Here is a 19,149-nt window from a genome sequence, read left to right as displayed (position 1 = left end):
ACCTCATAGAGCTCAACGTGAGGCAAAGTGGTCCATATTATCAGACAGAGGATGTCAGAGGCATAAGACTGCTAGAAGTGTTATGCTGACCGGAGTCGGAAACCCTTAGAGTTCTCCATTTGCGACCAGGTATTTCTACGAGTTTCACCCACGAAAGGGGTGAAGAGATTGGCCTCAGAGGTAAGCTAGCTCCGCAATAAATTGGACCTTTCCAGATCTCGGAAAGGATTGGAGCAGTAGCTTATCGGTTGGCACTATTGCCGTCCTTGGCAGGCGTTCACGTCGTATTCCACGTATCTACGCTGAGGAGATACGTACCCGATCTGATACATGTGTTGATAGATAATCTCAGTTCTCCTTTCAGCCTGACGTCACCTATGAGGAGGTTCCGGTATGGATTCTAGACCGGAAAGAACGTCAGTTGCGAAACAAGACTATCCGGCTGGTTAAAGTCGGATGGCAGCATCATTCGGCCGAGGAGGCTACTTGGGAGCTCGAGGATACGATCCGAGCTCGATATCCCCATCTTTTCACTTGAGGTATGTGATTTATTTATCGTTCAGCATTTATACTTTATATATGTTGTTAGTACTTGCTGATAGTAGAAACGAAATTTGGGGACCAAATTTTTATTAGTGGGGGAGAATGTAAAATACCGGAAAATAGGCGAAAATTAATAAGGAAATTTTCCGGAATTTTTGGAAATTTTTCGGAGCTCGTATGGACGAGTTAACGGGGACAAAAATGGGGCCCGGAAAAGCCTGTTTTGGCTACCCCATTTAAATGAGGAAAAGTTGAAATTTTTTCTCATTTCTTTTCCTTTATTTAATTTTCCTTTTCCTTCATTTTTTCGCCGTTTCCTGTGCTTCTTCTCCCCGAAACCGCTCGCGCCTCTCCTCGCCCTAACCTCCTCTGCGCCGGTACCAGCCGCCTCCTCCTCTTCTCCGAGGTGAAGCCTTTTTCCCTCTGCCCCTTTCCAGCGCCGCCGACCCGAGTAGCACCGCCGCAAACCGAGCCCTAGCCTCTCCGATCTACTCTTTGCGCCAGCCGTGCCCTAGATCCATCACCGGCCTTCTCCACGCTGAGCTCTGCACAGAGCCACCGCTAACCTAGCACCGCCGCCTTCTTTTGCCGACTCTGCCGATCCCTTGCCGCTGCCCTCTCTGGACCGAAGCAGCGTCGGCCACCGAGCCTCCCTCTCCTCTCCTGCGGTCCGACGAGCCACCGTCGGACACCTTTGCTCTCGGCCCCATCGCGGTGATCAGTAGCCACTGGACGTCGACGCGCAGAGATTACACCGTGCCCTAGTCCTCCATCTCGCTGGCACCCGAGTACCACTGCCGGTGTTCTCCCGTGCCTGAGCTTCATCTCCTCTTCAGAGTAAGGTTGTTCGGATGAGGTAACGACAAGTGATTCCAGCAGTGATTCGGCAGTGTAATTTAAGGTTTCCAGCAGCAATCAACCCTTGTTGGCAGTAACAAACCTTCAGTGGATCAGTGATTCCTGCTGTGAATTTAGGTAAGGTGTAGATGGTATAATTTTTACTGAGTTTGGGTTTAATTTGATTAATGAAGGTGTTGGAATTGTGATTTAGGTTTATCGGTTTGGGAGATTTGCAATTTAATCTTGCTCCGACTGTTGATTTACAGTAGCAACGTTTCCAACCAGATTTGGACAAGTTGTAGAGGTAAGTTTGTATATATACTAGATTTCATTCTAGTTGTGGACTTGCTAGGGTGCCCTAATTCTATTTAATCGTGATATGTGGCTTGAGTGGATTTGGGTTTTACCCTAATTTAGCCTTAAGAATTTTATTTAGCTATACATTTGAGTTAGCTAAATAAATTATGTTTATATTGGTTATATAGGACCTTGACGCGAGACGAGTATCTCGGAGTCAGATTGGACCTTTCTATTTTCGGAGGCGGGTACTTTTGACTTTTTGTCTTTGATATGCTTAGTAATGAAATTAACATATTGCATCAATTGTGTTTCTTATCTGTTTCGGTTAATCACTACCCAAATCTTGGTACGTACTTGATTGATTGATTGATTTGCATCTCATGTATATTTTACCTGTTTATACATGCTTATAGGGGGTAGTGATATACCATGTTTCACCATGTTCAGGACCTAGGTTTTTATACCTTCTGTGTACCTTTGATTCGATATGATTCGTTGACTTAGGGTGCATTTTTCTATATATATGGATTAGGTCAGGATGTTTATATGGTTATTGCCATGCATCATTTGCATGATTGCATGCTGTGCGATAGTCCGCTCCAATATTGTTGAGCACATCGCCAGTTACATGGATCTGCACACACCACCACTCATGGGTTAGTGGTCGATTCAGGCAGAGTGTGTTGCAGCAGGGACTCTGTTAGGCACCGTTGGTCCGCTCATGGGTAGTGTGACACAACGTGTTATCCGGCAGGGATTCCTCCCCGTTACCGGGAGTTGAGAGCATTGCGCTCCCCATTTATGATTTGGGGTAGGAGGATAGGTGTACTCCGACAGCATCCGTCCACTCGGTCACTCATCGGGAGTAGTGACGACAGAGTGTAGCCCTACCCACTCGGCCTCACTTTTGTATGAGATGATCGTGGCGTCGGGGTGACCAGGACGCATCATTGGCATCATATGCATGATGCATTTATTGCTGTGTTTGTGGTTGCTGCATTTATATGCTGCATATTGTTGGATACCTATGTTTGACATGCATCGGATTCCTATCCCTTGAATTGTTTGACCTTATACTCGGGACTGGTTAGTCTGACATTCTCCTGTTTACTTCAGATGCATTTTATCTTTCTTATCAGGTATGCATGATTAGTGCTAGGTGTTGTTTCTTTACTTTGCATATCAATTGTACTCTGAGTGTTGGACTCACCCGCCTCCATTGTTGTTATTTTCAGGTTGATCTTTGTCGGAGTCGCTAGTCCCCACTGCACGTAGTGCTACTCCTCTGCTGGTTTTTGAGTTGTTGTTTCATTCTAGCTTTTCGCTATCAGACTTTGTGTTAGTTTTGTTTTGGACTTACATATGGATATTGTATGGAATCTTTTCGTTGGATGGACTTTTAGTATGATTTGGATTTACTCTACTACATGCCTGCCTGGACGGCAGAAGAGGTAAGAAAAATCGGATTTGGGCTTTACGAGTGTAGTTGAGTAGGGTTGATTTCGAGTCAGAGTATTACTATGTTGTTTATTTTTATTAACTGCGTGGTTGTGACAGCCAGAGGCTGAATACATATATAAACTGCGTGGAGATTGATTTTTATTTACTGTTGTTATTCCAGCCGCCTGTGGCTGAGGTATTTGTGAGATGTAGAAAAGTTTCAGATTGTCCACCGTACAGGGGAGATGCTGCCGAAATTTTCTCGGACAGGGACTCCTCTGGGGCGTGACAAAAACCGCGTTTCTGAATGGAAACCTGCTCGAGGATGTGTACATGACACAACCTGAGGGTTTTGTAGATCCACAACATACTAGTAGAGTATGCAAGCTGCATAGGTCCATTTATGGACTAAAGCAAGCTTCTCGGAGCTGGAATCTTCGATTCGATGATGCAATCAAACAGTTTGGTTTCATCAAGAACGAAGATGAACCTTGTGTCTACAAGAAGGTTGTAGGGGATATAGTTGTCTTCCTCATATTGTATGTGGATGACATACTACTCATTGGGAAGGACATCCCTATGCTTCAGTCTGTCAAGACCTGGCTAGGGAGTTGCTTCTCAATGAAGGACTTAGGTGAGGCATCTCGTATTCTAGGGATACAGATCTATAGAGATAGATCTAAGAGATTACTTGGTCTAAGTCAGAGTACATACATTGACAAGGTACTCCTTCGGTTTGCCATGCAGAACTCCAAGAAGGGATTTCTGCCAATGTCACATGGCGTGAGTCTTTCGAAGACTCAAGGTCCCTCTTCTAGAGAGGAGAGAGACCGCACGGATCAGATCCCTTATGCCTCAGCCATAGGATCGATCATGTACGCCATGCTATGTACTCGACCTGATGTCTCGTATGCTTTGAGCATGACAAGCAGATACCAGTCAGATCCAGGTGAAAGTCACTGGATAGCGGTCAAGAATATTCTTAAGTACTTACGAAGGACTAAAGAATATTTCTTGATATATGGAGGCAATGATGAGCTAACTGTAAAGGGTTACAGTGATGCTAGCTTCCAGACCGACCAAGATGACTATAGATCGCAGTAGGGGTTCGTATTTTGCATTAATGGTGGTGTTGTCAGCTGGAAGAGTTCGAAGCAGGATATGGTAGTTGATTCTACAACAGAAGCCGAGTATATTGCTGCATCAGAGGCAGCAAAGGAGGCCGTTTGGATCCGCAAGTTCATCACTGAACTTGGGGTGGTTCCTAGCATCGCTGACCCAATTGAGCTCTATTGTGACAACAATGGAGCTATAGCACAGGCAAAGGAACCTCGCTCACATCAGCGGACCAAGCACATACTACGGCGCTTCCATCTCATTCGAGAGATTATCGATAGAGGAGATGTGAAGATTTGCAGAGTACCTACAGAGGCTAACATCGCAGATCCCTTGACCAAGGCTTTGGCACAGAGAAAGCATGATGGTCACACTAGGTCATTAGGCCTTAGAGCCTATACTGATTGGCACTAGTGCTAGTGGGAGATTGTTAGTTAGAGCCCTAGAGCCAATCATTTGATGATTGTATGGACTCATTGTATCATATTCTTGTATATTAATAAAGGCATTTAGATTTTGGTTATTATACTTATTTGTATTGGTGCCAAATAAACTAAGTATAATAATGTACTTGAGTAGATGGTTCTCACCTATATCAATCGGTTAGTTGAACCGATAGTGAGATGATATAGGGAACACTACTCTTAATCATTCCTAGTCGAGTATTAACATTTAGGGACAATGTTAATGCAATAAAACTAGCATGTAGGTCAACTCGATGACTTGATCTCACAAGTCATGGATATATAGATATCAAGTTGACACATGGGTATGCATTGGAGAATGTATACTGAATGACCCGCCATGAGAAAGTATCATGGATCGTTATATGAGTGTCATATACTTTCTCATGTGGCTATTAGTATGACTACTAGTCCTTAGACCTGAAGTCACCATGGATCCCTACATAAGGAGTTATGTACTTTGGTTTCGTCAAACGTCACCCGTAACTGGGTGGACTATAAAGGCGATTACTGGGTATATAACAAATTATGCAGAGGGATGTGAGTGATGTAGATGAGATCTATCCCTCCTATATGACGGGAGATACAACGGTATTCTTGATAGAGTGAGACCACGAAGTGCATGGCCATGCCCAAATGAGTCAATATGGGATATTGAGCTCATTTGATTTAGTGAGTCTACTTGGAGTTCAAGATTTAGATTGGTCAGAGGATGACACGGTCTATGCCTCACATTGATCAATCTAGATGTCTAGGATAGAAGGACACTTGTCATATATTGTGAGGAGTCACAATTAGTAGTCACAAGGTGATGTCGGATCTCGATATTCTTGTAACTTGGGTAGTAATGATGTGTTGCTAGATACCGCTCATTACTTATGCTCCTAAATGGGTTTAGGGCATTGCCAACGTTACAAGAACCTATAGGGTCACACACTTAGGACAATTAGATGGAGATTAGGTTCATATGATGAACCAAGAGGATTAGATTCATTTGATGAATCAAATTGGATTAAGAGTAATGCTAATTGAGCTAACTTGAGTTCGACTCAAGTTGATTCATGTGTTCAATGAGTCTAATTTAGATTTTGACTCATTGAATCAATTTAATTAAATGAATTAGATTCATTATATTAAGTTGGCTTGAATCAAATGGTTGGATTCGATCAACCATGGAAGAGATTTGGTCAAGTTTGACTTGACTTGAGAGGAAGATTAAAAGTCAAGTTAGACTTGACTTTATGCCACCTCATTGGTGAGTTGGCATTGAAGTGGACCAATGATGTTACTCCACATCATCATGGGTGCCACCTCATGGAAGTTACAAAGTCATTTTCTTAATAACTTCACATTAATTGCATTTAATGGGGAGTTACACATGAAGATAGTGGCCGGCCACTTTTGGTTTGAATGTGAATTCATTTTTCCATTCAAGTGTGTATCTTCTTCCTTCTTCCTCTCAAGCTCTCCCTCTCCTCCTCAACTTGGCCGAACCATACATAGGTGCTAGCACACCTTTTGTGTGGTTTTCTCCACCTACATGTTCGTGTGGATACTTCTATCTTGATACTCTCGAGATCCGGCGTTTTGGACGAGCGGGAATTTTGCGAGGGCACGCTTCAAAGGTAAAAGCTCTCAACACATAGATCTAGGAGTAGATCTAAAGTTTTTTTGAAACTCGTACTCGTAATTTACGTTCGATTTTTCCTTGCACGGATCTACGGCTTTGGGTGATTCGGGGTTTCCACGACGCGAAAAGCGGTTTTCGCGGCCCAAAAAACCCAACAGTATGTCGCCTGCGGAAATCTTTATATGGCCTCAAGCAATCACCCAGAGTATGGTTCGGTAGATTTAGTACTATAATTCAACAGTTTGGCATGACTTGGAGCGAGGCTGACCATTCTGTCTTTTATCGCTACTCATGTTGCATCTATATATTGATTTATGTTGATGATATTATCATCACAGGTAGTGATCATCTTGGGATTTCACAAGTGAAACATCTTTTTAAACATTTCCATACAAAGGACCTCGGCAAACTTAAATATTTCTTGGGAATAGAAGTAGCACAGTCTAAACAGGGGATCGTCATATCCCAAAAGAAGTATGCAATCGATATTCTGGAAGAAACAGGAATGTTAAACTCAAAGACAGTCGACAGCCCTATGGATCCTAATGTCAAGCTCCTGCCAAATCAGGGGGATCCTTTTCCAGATCCTGAACGGTACAGGTAATTAGTAGGGAAACTAAACTACCTTACTGTTACTCATCCTGATATCTGATTTGCGATAAGTGTAGTAAGTCAGTTTCTCAACTCTCCATGCAAAGAACATTAGAATGATATGACTCGCATTATTTGATATATCAGAGGCGCACCAGGAAAGAGTCTTTTGTATGCAGACAAAGGACATACTCAAGTCATAGGGTACTCTGATGCAGATTGGGTAGGATCTCCCACTGATAGAAAGTCCACTTCTGGGTTTTATATATTTGTCGAAGGTAACCTTGTTTCTTAGAAAAGTAAAAAGCAGAATGTTGTGGCAAGATCCAGTGCAGAGGTAGAGTATCGGGCTATGATCATAACTAGTCAAGAGCTTATATGGCTAAAACGGTTGCTTCAGGAACTCAGGTTTGGGGAGGTTACACAAATATCACTTATATGTGACAACCAGGCTGCCATGCATATTGCCTCGAACCCAGTTTTTCATGAGAGGACAAAGCACTGTCATTTTGTTAGAGAGAATCATATCAGGAGAAATATCTACTAGTTTTGTCAACTCACATAATCAACTAGCATATATATTCACTAAGTTACTGAGAGGTTCCCGAATTGACTACATATGTAACAAGCTGGATACATATGATCTATATTCTCCAGCTTAAGGGGGAGTTTTAGAATATTGTAACATAATAACTAGGGGTATTATTGTAATTATGATGTATATCCTTCTCTATATAAGTCAATAACTCCGTGGTGTCTAATACACGATTTTCTCTTAACAATTCTTATTTAATAATTCAATAATTTTGATGAATTAACATAGATTATGGAGAAATTTTTAAAACGAAATGTTCAGTCTTCTAAGGAAGAAAATAGTAAGAAACAACATTCTCGCGTTAAATTCAACTCGGATGATGTTGTCCGTGACCAGGGCTACGTAAATCAATTAATAAATTTGATATTCAATTAGAGATCAGATTCGAAAAGAATATTTGATTAGAGGACCTTGTCAACCATTTAGCCACAATTATCCCCAAAGACAATTTGATAAAAAGCATAGAAGTTTCCAAGTTACTTGGTTTAAAACATTTTCATGGTTAGAGTACAACATATCAAAAGATGCAGCTTTTTATTTTTGGTGCTATCTCTTTAAAAATTCTCATAGAGGATGTCGAGCTGGAGATTAAGCATTTACTAATTTAGGGATGAATAATTGGAGAAAAGCAATAGAAGTATTTAATACGCATATTGGCGGTGTAGCTAGTGCTCATAATGATGTAAGAACACAACTTGAGGCTTTTCAAAATCAACGACAAAGTGTCACATTTGCTACAAGCACATGGGCATGGAATGGAGGTTGTATATCACACTCAATTAACGACAACTTTGGATGTTACACGCTTTCTTTTGAAACAAGGTTTACCTTTCTGTGGACATGATGAGTCATCGAGTTCCTCAAATAAAGATAACTTTCTTGAATTGATTGAGTGGTATACCCGAAGAAATGATAAGGTTGTCAAGACAATGAATGAGAATGCCCCTGGAAACAATCAAATTAAATCTCTTCAAAAGGATTTAATACGGGCTTGTGCTGCTGAAGTCACAAATGTCATTCTTAATGATATAAAAGACAATATATTTTCTCTTATGGTTGATGAGTGTCGAGACATTTCGGTCAAAGAGCAAATGGGAGTTGTTTTAAGATACGTGAACAAACATGGATGTGTTATTGAAAGATTTCTTGTGATTGTACATGTGTCTAACACTTTTGCTATTTTTTTGAAGAAGACTATTGATGAATTGTTTGCAAAATATAAGTTGTCATTATTAATATTGAGAGGTCAAGGATACGGTGGGGCTTCAAATATGCGAGGTGAGTATAATGGATTGAAGGCTCTCATATTGAAGGAAAATTCATCTGCAATGTATGTCCATTGTTTTGCTCACCAACTTCAACTAGTTGTTGTTGTAGTTGCTAAGAGCAGTCGAATTGGGAGTGATTTCTTCCCATATGTTACTATTGTAGGATCGATGCGTGCTAGTGGGACGTAAATAACACTCGTGGCTTTTTCATTCATTTCGAAAAACTCGATCGCGTAAGAGTTCGTGCAGTGGAAATTAAAGAGCGAAAAGTAAAAGAACAAAAAAACCAAGTTGGCACCTTTGGTTTTACTTGGTTCGAAGTCTGTAACGACTCATACTTCAAAGCCCACAATCGTTGATCGTTTGCGTTGGGCAACCCACTATCAATTCGTAAAAGCTTTATGGATATGCAAGTACAAGTATTAAAACTCAAGTATACCGACAACAGAGGATTAGTAGTTGTTCGTTGATTATCGAAGCTGCAGTTAGGGGTAAGCATTCGGTTAATTCGGTTAATTTGATATTAATTTTGTATAAATTCTTTTTATTATTATTTTAAACAAATTTAGTTAATTCGGTGTTAACTGAAATAACTAATTCGGTTAATTCAGTTTTAGAAAAACTTTGATTTGATTCGGTTAGCCAACACTAAATCGATTTTCGGTTAATTTATGGACCGAATTAACCGAATGCTCACCCCTAGCTGCAGTTAAGCGTGATTGAGTTGTTCCGGTGCAGCGCACACGTAAGGTCGTTCTAAATGTGTTATTTCGAAGATGTTGGTCGACCCTCCTTTTATAGCTGAGCCAGACCTGATCCAGATCCACTGATCTCGGATCAGTCTTTGGCTCGACACTGTTTGGTCGACCGATCTAGGTGTTCGGTCGGCCAAACCCTTTGAACCTGCCCAGTTTCGCGTCCAGATTCTGCAGCTTGGATAAGAGTCTTCGTTTGATCGACCGATCCTACCGTTCGATCGACCAATCCCGCTGACCTCGCTGGCCTATCTGACCCGATCCACCCGGCCTGACCACGTCAACGCCTATCCACCGTTCGGTCGACTGAACCCTAGGTTCGGTCGACCGATCCTTCGGTCGAACCCGATCAACTGGCTAGGAATTTCCTTTGCTTGCTTGGAGGTTCAGTCGATCGATCCCCGGTTCCGTCGATCGATCAAGGCCGAAACTTCAACCCGCAAAATGTTGGTTTCCCTGCAAAACAGAGTTAGACAAATAGCAAATAATAGTAAAACATATATAACTTTTGACAGTCTCCAGACTGTCCGGTTCTAACTTTTGAATTTCCTCCATAAACCCTAGGTTGAACCGACACCCACTGTTCCCTCTTCGAGGAACGCGTCCTCACTTACTCCTCTCAATAGAGTTACCTTTTGTCAAACCAATCCTCCAGACCGGCTGGACTTTTGCTCAACGCCCAAGACTTCAGGTCTTCATGCTGAATGTCCGCTCCACGACCCGTCCAGACTTTCACCTAGTCCGTGACCACCAGGATTTTCACCTAGAGTCCCTGACTCTAGGATTTCGCCCAAAGTGCTCGACCCACCAAGACTTTCCACCTAAGGTTACCACCCCCTAGACCTAGGTTTACCTCCTCCTAGGGTTTTCCATAGCCTAGGGTTACCTCCTCTTAAGACCTAGGGTTACCTCCCCCTAAGGTTTTCCATAATCTAGGGTTACCACCCTTTATGACTTAGGATTACCTCCCCTAAGGGTTTCCACCTGCTTAGAATCCACTAGGACATTTGCCTAAGTACACTTAGGACTTTTCTACAAGCTCATTCACACTTGTTAAACAACAAGACATCTTAACTTTGAACTATTTGTCATAATCAAAACTTAGGTTCGATCGTCTGGTGCTCCTTGCACCAACAATCTCTTTTTTTTTTATTATGACAACCTAGTTCAAAGTTAAGTAAAACATAACAATATTTACTATAATATAATGAAAAGGAATTTAAGCATGAACATAATTAAAATACAACAATTTTGACATATTAAAAAAACTCCCCCTTTTATGCTTAACTCTTAACTTTAACCTTTCTTTACCCCTTGTCATATATCAAAAAAGAGTACTAAGAGAAAAAAATGAATCTTTAAATCTGAAAGGCGAGTTTTTAATCTTTTAAACTCTCCCTGAAGGGTAGTACTTACTTGGCCTAAAAATCATTTACCTTTTAAATAAAATAGCTAAATAGGTAACTTTGAAAAGGATTTTCTTTAAAAAAAAAACTTTAGTTCAATACTTAGCTTTTAAAAAGTTTTTAGTAAAAACTTAGTTAAATATTTAACTTTAAAAAGATTTTGATAAAATGCATAATTACGTACTTAGCTTTAAAAAGATTTTTAAAACTTAATTAAGTACTTAGTTTTGAAAATGACTTAGCCTTTATAAAAAAACTTAGCTAATCTTAAACTTTGAAAGTATTTTAGCTTTTCCAAAAAAAAAACCTTAACTAAATTTAAGCTTTGAAAATGACCTAGTTTTTCCAAAAAGACTTAGCTAAATTTAAGCTTTGAAAATTTACCTTTTTCCAAAAAAAAAACTTAGCTAAATTTATGTTTTGAAAATAAAAAGCTTAGTTAAGTACATAAAAACTTAGTTAAAAATACTTTTTCAAAAACTTATTATTTATTTTTGGATTTGAATTTCCTTTTTGAAAAATTGTCTTTTCAAAAAGAGTTAAATTTTCTTTTCAAAAATAGTTAAACCAAAAATAAAACTTTTTAAAGATCAGCAAATTAACTTTGAAATTTTGAAAACAATGCTTTAACTTTAACACCTTAAAGTTCCTTTCACTCTCCCTTAATTAATGTAAAAAAAAAAATAAATGTTTTAAGTTTTTGGGTCCTAGAGTCCAAGCATGAGAGTTCAAAGTTAAAACACAAGTTTAAAGTAAAAGTAATTATTTATTTTCCTAATTTTTCATCTCACCCTTTCTAAGTTATCAAACATGTTAAGTTTATAAGTTTGTGTGAGATGGAATTTGGTTAATTATGATGTTAATTTTAAGTTTGAGAATTTTGAAAAATATTTAAGTTTTAGATTTTGAAAGATTAATTAAATTTGAACATTTAAAGATAATTAAAATTTTGAATATTAATTAACATTTAAAAATAATTAAGATTTTAAAAATTAATTGTGATTTAAAATAATTAATTAAGATTTTGAAAATAAATTATCATTAATATTTGAAAATCTTTAATATTTTGAAAATTAATTATACTTTTGAAATTAACTATACATTTGAAATTAATTATACTGACTTAGATTAATTAATTTTAGTTGAATTTTAATTTAGTTAACTTAATTGAATTGAGCTTAATTGAAGGGGAGCCTTGGCGCGACAATAAAGTTGTTGTTATGTGACCAAAAGGTCACGGGTTCGAATTCTGAAAATAGCTTCTTGCAAAAAACAAGATAAGACTGCGTACAATGGATCCTTCCCCGGGACCCCGTATGGCGGGAGCTTCGTGCACCGGGCTTCCCTTTTTTTTAATTGAATTGAGCTTAATTAATTTGAATTTGGTTAACTACTTTTTTATTTTTATACCTAGATCCATCTCACCCTTTTCTAAATTTTCAATCAAGGAACCTTAATAGTTTTATGAGATGGTTAATTTAATCTTTACTTTAGATTAAAATCTAAGGATTAATTTACATTCGAGTTAGATTAAGGTTTAACAGTTAATTAATTAAATATTCATTTCAATAATTGGCTTCTAGGCTGTGGCGAGACACTAGACCTTTTTGGGTATTCGATCATCAACCACTTCTAGATAAATCTTTTTAAAGAAATTAAATATTTAGTTTCCTTTCTGAAAATCCTAGGTATAACTAGTCAAGTGTGAATCAGGCCTAAGTCCTTATCTATCATAATCTAAGCATGAATAATAAAAAATAGTGCTTGGACTATTTTTTTCTATTTGTTCAATTAACAAGTGATAAATAAGATCTAAACTTGTGGTTAGCCTTATATCCAAGTCCGGATCGATTGTATACAGCCCTTCGTTTTCCAAGAATCAAATCAAAATTCTTGGAACCCAAAGTGAATCATTCCAATGAGTCCTTGAGTTCTTTAACTTGAGTTTTTAAATTGAAATTTTCTTCCTCAAGTTGTTGGACTTGAGTTGAGGTTCCTTCTTGAACTTGCTCAGTCAAAGAACTCGAGTTAGTTACTTCCTTAAGGGTTGTTACCTCCTTTTGGAGTGACTTGACCCGGAGATTGGATTTGGCCAATTTTCTTAATAAGTATTCAATTAAATTTTGCAATTCATCTATTTGAATACCAACAAACAAAGAACTTACAATGTTGTTTGGCCCTTCAGAAATGGATGCGGATCCGTGACTTCTTTTGGACACGGTTTCGACAAGGTACGCTTGTGCTGGTAGAGAAACAAAGCTTGCTTGCTCGTGTTCTTCTTCGTCCGACTCTTCTGATGACTCCTCCGGTTGTGTCATCCGAATCTTATGAGTAGGGCACTGGTTTATATGGTGTCCTCTCTTCATGCACTTAAAACAAGTTATGTGAAATTTGAAATTTTTATTTACAATTTTACCTTTTAGATCCATGATAGGATTCTCCTTGACTGTTGTCATCTCGATTTCGGACTCAGATTCAGCTATCTCTTCCTTGGCCATCAATGCTATGAAATTGGTCTGATCCAATTCTTCTGAGTCTGGTTTGAAAGTTGACTCTGGGGATTCAAACTCAGATTCGAACTCAGGTTCTACTTGGTCTTCTGGCTCTGACGGAATCTCATGAAGCTCAATTAATTTTTCCCAAAGTTCCTTAGTGTTATTGAACTTTCCAACTCGATCAAGCTCTTTATTTGTTAGTCCGCATAGGAGTGTATATGTTGCTTTTGCATTGGCTTCGATCTTTCTCCTTGTTTGTGCATCCCACTTGTCACAGGCGATGGGCACACCTTCTTCGGTGGGGAGTATAAATCCGGTCTAGATCATGAGTCTTCAGTTGGTTCTCCATCTGGCCTTTCTAGTATTCGAAATTCTCGCTGGACAAGAGTGGTGGGCGTGCGGTGTTGTACCCATCTTGGTATGCCATTTATGGAACAAATCTAGCACATAACAAAAACAAGTAGACTTGTCCCAAGACTTGGTCTTAGATTAGCAATGATGGAGAAAAATAAAATAGTATTTCACTAATTTCGAGAAAAAATAATAATAAATAATAATAATAATAATATAAATTTTGATGAATAAGATATTTCGTCAACACTGACCGATAATGAAAAAATAAAAATGAATTTTTCAAAAAATAAATTTGGAGGGAAAACGTGTAAGAATATTTTTTAAACAAACAAGATATATAATTTTCTTTGAGAAAAAAAGGCCCCCCTGCTCGTTTGGTGGTTTCACCAATTCAAAGCGGCCTCGCTCTGATACCAATTGTAAGATCGATACATGCTAGAGGGAGTGAATAGCACTCGTGACTTTTTCACTCATTTCGGAAAACTCGATCGTGTAAGAGTTCGTGCGGCGAAAATTAAAGAGCGAAAAGTAAGAGAACAAAAAACCAAGTTGACACCTTTGATTTTACTTGGTTCGGAACCTGTGACAACTTCTACTCCAAGGCCCGCGATCGTTGATCGCTTACGTTGGGCAATTCACTATCAATTCGTAAAAACTTTACAAATATGCAAGTACAAGTATTAAAACTAAAGTCTACAGACAACAGAGAATTAGTAGTTGTTCGTTGATTGTCGGAGCAGCAGTTAAGCATGGTTGAGTTGTTTCGGAGTAGCGCACACGTAAGAAGGTCATTCTAAATGTGTTATTTCGAAGCTGCTGGTCGACCCTCCTTTTATAGCCGAGTCAGACTTGATCCAAATCCACTAATCTCGAGATCAGTCTTTGACTCGACGTTGATCGATCGACGGATACAAATGTTCGGTCGGCTTTACCCTCTGAACTTGGCCAACTTCACGTCCAGATTCTGCCGCTTGGATAAGAGTCTTCATTCGATCGACCGATCCTGTCGTTCGATCTACCGATCCCGTTGACCTCGCTGGCCTATCTAAGCCAAACCACCCGGCCCGACCACGTCGACGCCTATCCACCGTTCGGTCGACTGAACCCAGGTTCGGCCGACCGATTCTTCGGTCAAACCCGATCAGCTGGCTGGAAATCTACTCTGCTAGGAGGTTCGGTCGACCGATCCCCGGTTCGATCGACCGATCAAGGCTGAAACTTCAACCTGCAGAATGTTAGTTTCCCTGCAAACAGAGTTAGACAAATAGCAAATAATAGTAAAGCAATATATAACTTTTGACAATCTCCGGACTGTCTGGTTCTGACTTTCGAATTTCCTCTAGAAACCCTAAGTCGAACCGACGCCTACTGTTCCCTCTTCGGGGAACGCGTCCTCACCTACTACTCTCAGTTACCTTTTACTAAACCGGTCCTCTAGACCGACTGGACTTTTGCTCAGTGCTCGAGACTTCAGGTTTTCATGCTGGACATTCGCTCCACGACCCGTCCAGACTTTCATCTGGTCTGGGACCACCAGGATTTTCACTAGTCCCCGACTCTAGGATTTCGCCCAAAGTGTTCGACCCGCAGACTTTCCACCTAGGGTTATCACACCCTAAGACCTAGGGTTACCTCCCCCTAGAGTTTTTCATAACCTAGGGTTACCACCCATAGGACCTAGGGTTACCTCCCCTAGGGTTCTCCACCTGCCTAGAATCCACTAGAACTTTTGCCTGAGTATACTTAGGACTTTCCTGCAAGCTCATTCACACTTGTTAGACAACAAGACATCTTAACTTTGAACCTTTTGTCATAATCAAAACTTAAGTTCGATCGTCTGGTACTCCTTGCACCAATAACTATGATTGTAAATATTACTAGTGCTTCATGTAAAAGAAAAGACAAGTTTAGACAACTTGAACATGACAGACTTGTAGAATGTTTAGAGAAAGGAGATATTGTTAGTGATAAAAGAAAAAAAATCAAGAAATTAGTTTAAAATGATCAGGAGATACTCGTTGGGGTTCACATTACATGACTATTATTCATTTGATGTCTACATGGACTTTTGTTTTACAAGTATTTGAAAATGTGTATAATGATGGTACTAATGATGATAGTAGTGGTACCACCACCAGTTTGATTGATAAGATGGAGAGTTATGGATTTGTGCTTGTGATGCATTTGATGAAATATTTATTGGGAATCACAGATAAATTGTCACTTGTCTTACAACAAAAGGATCAAGACATTGTACTTTCAATTACAAAAATTGAGAGAGGAAGGATGGGAGAATTTTTTGGATGTCGTCGATAAATTTTGTAGTAACCATATGATTCCAGTATCGAATATGGAAGAAAATACGAGAACTCGTGGTCGTAGCAAACGTAATGGACAAATGATTACTAATTTTCATCATTATCGTGTTGAAATTTTTTGTGAGGTATTATTTTAAAATATTTTATTAAATTTTAATTTTCTAATAGTGTTTTATTATTCACTTTTTTATTGTTACAATATTAGGTCCTTGATATGATGATTGAAGGAATAAATAATCATTTTTTAGAATCAAGTACAGAGATACTTACTTGCATTGCTTACTTATATCCAAAAAACTCTTTTTCTCAATTTGACATTGGTACGCTACTCCGCCTTGCTGAACTTTATTCGGAGGACTTTTCATTGAATGATCGTGTAATACTTGAGGACGAACTTGAGACTTACATTCAAAATATACGAGGTGGATTTTCTATGATTGAAGATTTGGGAAGTCTTGCTAAATAGATGGTTGTACGGTTTTTTCATTGGTATATCGTTTGATTGAGTTAGCATTGGTTTTACCAGTTGCAACTGCTTCTGTTGAAAGAGTTTTTTCTGCGATGAAAATTATCAAGACTGATTTACGTAATAGGTTGGGGGATGAATGGATGAATAATAATTTGTTAGTATACATTGAGAAAGATATTTTTGCCACAATTGAAAATGAACAAATTTTACAAGATTTTCAACAGATGAACACTCGTAGGATACAGTTGCCTCTGTTTGTTTGTACGTCCAGACCTTGTACTAGTAGTTCAAATGTCAAGAAATAATTACTTTATTGGTATGCATATATTTTTATTTCTGTATCATTATCATTATCAATTTAGTACGTTTATCTTTTAATATATTTATTTGATAGCAAAACCATTTTTTTTAGTTCTTTCTTTGAGCACCCCATTAAATTTTTGTCAGGATCAACCATCGTTGGCTAGAGGAGGAGGATGATAGGAGTAATTTTGGAAAGGATGCTCTTTTGTTAAAAAAACTAAGAAGGAAGGATTATGAAAGTTTGGAGCCTCCTTTAATTTTCGCTCAAGGAAAATCTTATTTTCTATGAACAATATGAACTATTAAAGACTCCAAACCCCGAAGCACCCCCAAACTATGAAACTGTCCACAGGGAGAAAATTAGTAGCTGTCAAATAGTCATGGAGAACCATTCTAAAACTAAAATCACTGCAAAAATGCTCTATAACACTCTTTTATGCGAAGACACCTCTCCACTCATGTAGATCATTATGATCATTTTTGAGAATAGGAGATCCAGTTTCTACGCCCCACCCTCCTCCTTCCCTCCCTCCCCTAAAACTGGCATATTCGACCAGAAATCATGCGTATTTCGTTATTGGAGTTTGATCCCAAAAAAACTTGTATTTTTTTTCTTTTTCCGTTATCTACGATCTTGGATCTTGTGGAAAACATCATTAGATTACCTGGTAAGAAGAAGTTGCAGTCCCCATGAGGAACGATGGAGGGAAATCGCTACGACTGATGCATCGAGCAGAGGAAAGGAGTTGAAGAAAGAGTGTGATTGCCAAGATACTCTTCTTCCTCCCCATCCCTCCTCTCTGCTTGCTGAACAGGGTGGCATGAGCTGCCACCGCAACCTTCTAATAGTTGACCTTGGCGACGGCGAACGTTATTTGTGTATACAAATTCTTTGTCGGTCATTGTCATATTTATTTTAATTAAGAAGTGTGTTGGGCTTTTAAGAACATCTCCAACAGTGAGCCCGCACCGTTACCTTATCTATTATATTTCTCTTATATTCATTTTAATATTTATATTAATTATTTGTACCTATATTTATTCATTTTTAATTTTTTATATCTAAAATTTATTTTTTTTAATTCTTAAATTTTTAGATAAAATCCACTCGTTAACTGCGTTCAAAAAATTAAACACTATTAATATATAAATAGTTATAACACTCATCTATAGCAATTTATAATATTATAATACCTATATATTAACCTGAATATGGATGCTCAACTTGCAGACCCTGCATCACTAGAGCACTCACACCACAACATCACCATTGTTTAACTACTTTTTTTTTTTTTTTTTTTTTTTTTTTTTTTTTTTAACAAAAACTAAGTTAAAAACAAAGAGAGAGCACTCCTAAGATAAAGAGTCACTCTATGGAAAAGTAACTATAGGAGGGAGCTCCCTCACCATTGCTACATCGCAGCTCTTAGCGGATGCGCTAAAAGCCCAAAATAGTAATATTTTTTAAAAATTATATTTATTAAAATTGGTATTTATGACAAACGGGAAGTTATAATCAAGAACTTGCTTTAAAAGAATTTTTCCCTAGAAAGCAATCGATTAAAGATTGCTCGTATTTGATTGACACGAGGCATGACCATGCCAAGAGGCAGGTCATGTCAGCTGCTGAGGGTACAAACATGGCCATGTCAGTCCCTGAGGCGTGTCAACCGTTGAGGCCACAAACATGGTCATGTTAGCCACCGAGGGCACGAACACGATCTTGTTAGCCGCTGAGGGTATGGACACGATCGTGCTAAGAGGCACAGACACGATCGTGCCAAGAGGCACGACCTAGTTATGCCAGTCGCTGAGGGCACGAATACTGTTGTGCCACCGGACACGACCTAGTCGTGTCAATCGTTTAGTGCACAGATACGACCATGGCACTAGACACAGTTAGTTAGAGCCCTAGAGTCAATCATTTGATGATTGTATTATGGACTTGTTGTATGATATTCTTATATAAATAAAGACATTTATTTTTGGTTATTATACTTACTTGTATTGGTGCCAAATAAACTAAGTATAATAGCGTCCTTGAGTAGAAGGTTCTCACCTATATCAATCAGTCAGTTGAACCGATAGTGAGATGATATAGGGAACACTACTCTTAATCATTCCTAGTCGAGTATTAACATTCAGGGACAATGTTAATGCAATAAGACTAGCATGTAGGTCAACTCGATGACTTAATCTCACAAGTCATGGATATAGAGATATCAAGTTGGCACATGGGTATGCATTGGAGAATGTATACTG

At 38.7% G+C, this 19,149-nt stretch overlaps 1 protein-coding gene and 1 long non-coding RNA gene across 3 annotated transcripts in view; one reads left to right on the top strand and one right to left on the bottom strand.

Moving 5' to 3' along the window:
• The window catches only part of LOC121975091 (beta-glucosidase 16-like), a 42,603-nt gene extending 24,831 nt beyond the window's left edge, over positions 1-17,772 (bottom strand). For both annotated transcript variants that reach the window (XM_042526490.1, XM_042526491.1), the window contains exon 1: positions 17,553-17,772. In XM_042526490.1, coding sequence (XP_042382424.1) covers positions 17,553-17,678 — 126 coding nt within the window. In that variant the 5' untranslated portion in view covers positions 17,679-17,772. The remainder of the gene's footprint in view (positions 1-17,552) is intronic.
• LOC121975092 lies at positions 1,222-1,925 on the top strand. Its single transcript, XR_006110256.1, has 3 exons — positions 1,222-1,518; positions 1,595-1,687; positions 1,869-1,925. It is a non-coding gene; the product is annotated as an uncharacterized LOC121975092 (long non-coding RNA).
• Positions 17,773-19,149: the final 1,377 nt, after the last annotated feature.

The sequence above is a fragment of the Zingiber officinale genome, chromosome 4B (genome assembly GCF_018446385.1).
Source record: "Zingiber officinale cultivar Zhangliang chromosome 4B, Zo_v1.1, whole genome shotgun sequence".
NCBI classification, from domain to species: domain Eukaryota; kingdom Viridiplantae; phylum Streptophyta; class Magnoliopsida; order Zingiberales; family Zingiberaceae; genus Zingiber; species Zingiber officinale.
This window is presented reverse-complemented; position numbering and strand designations above follow the sequence as displayed.